This window comes from Penaeus vannamei, chromosome 41 (genome assembly GCF_042767895.1).
Source record: "Penaeus vannamei isolate JL-2024 chromosome 41, ASM4276789v1, whole genome shotgun sequence".
NCBI classification, from domain to species: Eukaryota; Metazoa; Arthropoda; class Malacostraca; order Decapoda; family Penaeidae; genus Penaeus; species Penaeus vannamei.
The window spans coordinates 25,999,592-26,004,591 of record NC_091589.1 but is presented as its reverse complement, the minus strand read 5'-3'; the positions used below and the strand labels follow the sequence as shown (position 1 = coordinate 26,004,591).

The 5,000-nt window shown below is 44.3% G+C and overlaps 1 protein-coding gene across 1 annotated transcript in view; it reads left to right on the top strand.

Moving 5' to 3' along the window:
• Positions 1-5,000, top strand: part of LOC113804390 (uncharacterized) — a 138,286-nt gene that overhangs the window by 94,436 nt on the left and 38,850 nt on the right. Inside the window, exon 8 of the mRNA XM_070118142.1 lies at positions 2,090-2,224. Coding sequence (XP_069974243.1) covers positions 2,090-2,224 — 135 coding nt within the window. The remainder of the gene's footprint in view (positions 1-2,089; positions 2,225-5,000) is intronic.

Below are 5,000 nucleotides of genomic sequence, written 5' to 3'. Positions count from 1 at the left end.
AGAGGGAGGAGGGGAAGAGGAGGAGAGAGAGAGGGATGGTACCACTGGGACGAGAACGCGCAGCCGCCCTGCTACAAGCTGCAGCCCATCAGCACTTACATTCCTAATATCAAGGTGAGAGGGGAGGGGAGGGGAGAGGGGAAGGGAGGGAGGGAGGAGGGGGAAGGGAGGGATGAGGGGAGGAGGGGGAAGGGAGAGGGAGAGGGGAGGGAGCTCTTCTGGAAGTGGTACCACTGGGACGAGCACGCGCAGCGGCCCTGCTACAAGCTGCAGCCCATCAGCACTTATATTCATAATATCAAGGTGAGAGGGAGGGGAGGAGGGGAAGAGGGAGAGAGGAGGAAGGGACGGGCCAATATCAAGATGAGAGGGGAAGGGAGGAGAGGGGAAGGGAGGCGGAAAGGGAGGGAGTGCAGAGGGAAGAGGGAGAGGGGGAGAGGGATGGTACCACTGGGACGAGAACGCACAGCCGCCCTGCTACAAGCTGCAGCCCATCAGCGCCATAACCTGTATCAAGGTGAGAAGGAGAGGGAGGAGGAGAAAAGGGGAAGAGGGAGAGGGAGAAGGGACGGGCCAATATCAAGGTGAGAGGGAAAGGAGGGAGGGGAAGGAAGGAGGGGAAGAGGGGGAAGGGAGAGGGAGAGGGAGGGAAGAGGGGGGAAAGGAGAGGAGAGGAGAGGGGAGAGGGAGAGGGGAGGAGGATGGGTACCACTGGGACGATATCAAGGTGGGAGGAGGGACGGGGGGGGAGAGGGGGAAGAGGGAGAGGGAGAGGGAAGGGGGGGGGGAGAGGGAGTGGGGGAAAGGGGGAAAGGGAGAGGGAGAGGGGGAAGAGGGAGAGGGGGAGGAGGGGAGAGGGAGAGGGAGAGGGAGGAGGGGGATGAGGGAGAGGGGGAAAGGGAGGGGGGAGGAGGGAGAGGGAGGGGGGGAGGGAGAGGGAGAGGGAGGGAGCTCTTCTGGAAGGAGGGATGGTACCACTCGTGGGACGATATCAAGGTGGGAGGGGAGGGACAGGGGGAGGAGAAAGGGAAAGAGGAAGGAGAGGAGAGGGAAGGGGGAGAGGGAGGGAAGGGGGAAAGGGAGAGGGAGAGGGGGAGGGAAGAGGGAGAGAGGGGAGGAGGAGGAGGGAGGAGGAGAGGGAGGAGGGGATGAGGAGAGAGGGAAAGGAGGAGGAGGGAGAGGGAGAGGGGTTGAGAGGGAGGGAGCTCTTCTGGAAGTGGTACCACTGGGACGAGAACGCGCAGCCGCCCTGCTACAAGCTGCAGCCCATCAGCACTTATATTCCTAATATCAAGGTGAGAGGGAAAGGAGGGGAGAGGGGAAGAGGGAGAGGGAGAGGGAGAGGGGGAAAGGAGGGGGGAGGAGGGAAGAGGGAGGAGGGAAGAGGGAGAGGGGGAAGGGGAAAGGGAGGAAGAGGGAGAGGGAGAGGGGGAAGAGGGAGAGGGATGAGGGAGGAGGGGGGAGAGGGAGAGGGGAAGAGGGAGAGGGAGAGGGGAGAGGGGGAAGAGAGAGAGAGAGAGGGAGAGGGGAGAGCATCGGGGGAATGGGGTGGGGAATGTCTATCTATGTCTATCTGCCTCTCTTTTTCTTTCTCCTCTCTCTCTCTCTTCCTCTTTCTCTCTCTCTATCAAAAGTCTTTACACAAAAGATAGAAATTATAGTAACCGTAATAATAGTCATGATTATGGCAATGATAATGATTATACTAATCTTAATCACAATATTGATACTACTAATACTACTAATGATATTAATGATTATCACGATGTTAATAACGATGATTGCAACAAAACAAAAACAAACCAAAAATAGCATAGAAAATAAAAATAAAAACAAGAAGATACAAACAAACATATAAAAAAAAAGAAAATGAAAACAAAAACATTAAACATACAAAGAAACACATAAAAAAACAAACAAAAAAGAAAACCAAAAACCAAAAATACAAACACATACAAAAACAACAAAAAAAAAACACATAAAAAAACAAAAAAACAAAATAAAAAATAAACAAAGATAAAAAATGCACGAAACACGAACCCCAGTGTCCCGAGCCCTGACCTTTCCTCCCTCCGCCGCCCTCCTGCAGGACAGCAACAGCGCCAGCCTACACCAGGAGGCCGTGCAGGACTGGAACAACGAGGTCAAGAAGATGATGACGCTGATGAGGATGGTCTTCAATCAGGAACAGAAGGAGAAGTACCTGTCCACGGTCATGGAGCAGGTGAGGGTCTTCCTTATCGACTCAGGGGGGCTGATAAGAGATAAGGGCTGGGTTTTGTTTTCTTTTTGTTAGGACCGTCTGATAAGAGATAAGGACTGCATTTTTAGGAGTAACTGATAAGAGATAAGGACGTTTTCTTCTCTGTAAGACTGACTGATAAGAGATAAGGGCTGGGTTGTGTCCTTTTGGGGGGACTGTGGCTCATGAGAGATAAGGACTGGGTTGTGTTTTCTTTTTGTTAGGACCGTCTGATAAGAGATAAGGGCTGGGTTGTGTCTTTCCTCTGACTGACTGGTAAGTGATAAGGACTGCATTTTTAGGAGTAACTGATAAGAGATAAGGACGTTTTCTTTTCTTTAAGACTGACGGATAAGAGATAAGGACTGGGTTTTGTTTTCTTTGTTTAGGAGTGACTGATAAGAGATAAGGGATGGGTTGTGTCTTTTTAGGGGGACTGTGGCTCATAACAGATAAGGACTGGGTTGTGTCTTTTCTTGAAGACTGACTGATAAGAAGGGGCATGAGAGGGAGAGTTGGGTTTTCCCTTTAAGGACTGATAAGAGATAAGGGATGGGTTGTGTCCTTTTGGGAGGGACTGTGGCTCATAAGAGATAAGGGCTGGGTTGTGTCTTTCCTCTGACTGACCGGTGTGCGATATGACTTCTTTGTTTAGGACTGACTGAGAATAGATAAGGACTGGAATTTCTTCTCTGTAAGACTGACTGGGAAGTGATAAGGACTGGGTTGGTTTCTTTTTTTAGGACTGACTGATAAGTGATAAGGGCTGGAATGTGTCTTTTGGTGGGGGCTTTGGATGATAAAAGATAAGGACTTGGTTATGCCTTTTCTTCAAGACTGACTGATAAGCCATAAGGACTGCGTTTTCTTTTCTTTAAGACTGACTGGAAAGTGATAAGGACTGGGTTGTTCTTATCATCCGAACCGACTGATAAGAGATAACGACTGAGAAAAGGACTACATTGGTTTCTAATTTCTTAGGAGTGACTTAAAAGCGATAAGGGTTTTGTTGTTATCTGTGGCTGATAATAGATTTTGTTGTTATCTGTGGCTGATAATAGATTTTGTTGTTATCTGTGGCTGATAATAGATTGTGTTGTTATCTGTGGCTGATAATAGATTGTGTTGTTATCTGTGGCTGATAATAGATTTTGTTGTTATCTGTGGCTGATAATAGATTTTGTCGTTATCTGTGGTGATAATAGATTTTGTTGTTATCTGTGGCTGATAATAGATTTTGTTGTTATCTGTGGCTGATAATAGATTGTGTTGTTATCTGTGGCTGATAATAGATTGTGTTGTTATCTGTGGCTGATAATAGATTGTGTTGTTATCTGTGGCTGATAATAGATTGTGTTGTTATCTGTGGCTGATAATAGATTGTGTTGTTATCTGTGGCTGATAAAAGATTGTGTTGTTATCTGTGGCTGATAATAGATTGTGTTGTTATCTGTGGCTGATAATAGATTTTGTTGTTATCTGTGGCTGATAATAGATAAGAACTAGACCGTGCTTTAAGTCGATATTCTGTTGTTGTTTTTACATATTTTTGTGCCTGATAAGAAGCATGAACTGATAAGGAAGGGCCATGAACTGATTCTTTTTTATTATATTTTTATTTATCTCTGTGAGACTCTGTGGCTGATAAGAGATAAGGGATTGTATCTTCATGTGATTTTTGTTGTTTTATTAAATTTGATCAAATAATTTCTTTGAGAGATATTAACTTGATGAGTTTTTGATGATGGTTGATTATAACAATAGATTAGATAGATGGAGTGATGATAATGATGATGTTAATAAAATATTACGATAATGATAATAACAACAGTCATTATGATGATAATGATGATAATGATGATAATGATAATCGAAATAACGATAATAAGGTGGAAAGATGATAATGGTGATGATAATGATGATAGCAATAAGATATTACGATAATGATAATAACAACAGTCATGATAATGATGATGATGATAATGATAGTTATTGATGATGGTTATCATAATGATAATAATAATGATAATGATAATGATAATAAAATAATAATCGAAATGATAATAGTAATGATAGTAATGATAATAATAATGATAATGATAACAATGATAATAAAATGATAATCGAAATGATAATAGTAATGATAGTAATGATAATAATGATGATAATGATAACAATAATAATAATGATAATAATAATCGAAATAACGATAAGAGTACTAATGATAAAGGTTACAACGACCACAATAAACAACGATAATAACAACCAGCTTCCCTCAACCCTCCCACACACACACACAAAGAAAAGAAAAGAAAAGAATAAAAAAAGAAAAACACGTACTTAACCATGAACTAACCTGCCCACGCCCACCCTCACGCCCACAGGAGATACCCCCCCCCCCACACACACAAAGAAAAGAAAAAGAATAATAAAAAAACACGTACTCAACCCTGAACTATCCAACCCACGCCCATCCTCACGCCCACCCTCACGCCCACAGGAGATACCCCACACACAAAAAATAAATAAATAAATAAAAAAAAAACACGTACTCAATACTCAACCCTGAACTAGCCAACCTTCACGCCCACCCTCACGCCCGCAGGAGATACCCCTCCCCCCCCCACACACACACAAAAAAAAAACTATTAACACGTATTTAGTACTTCCACAACCCCTGAACTAACCCGCCCACGCCCACCCTCACCCCTCACCCACACACACACAAAAAAAAAAAAAAAAAAAAAAGTGACTCAAC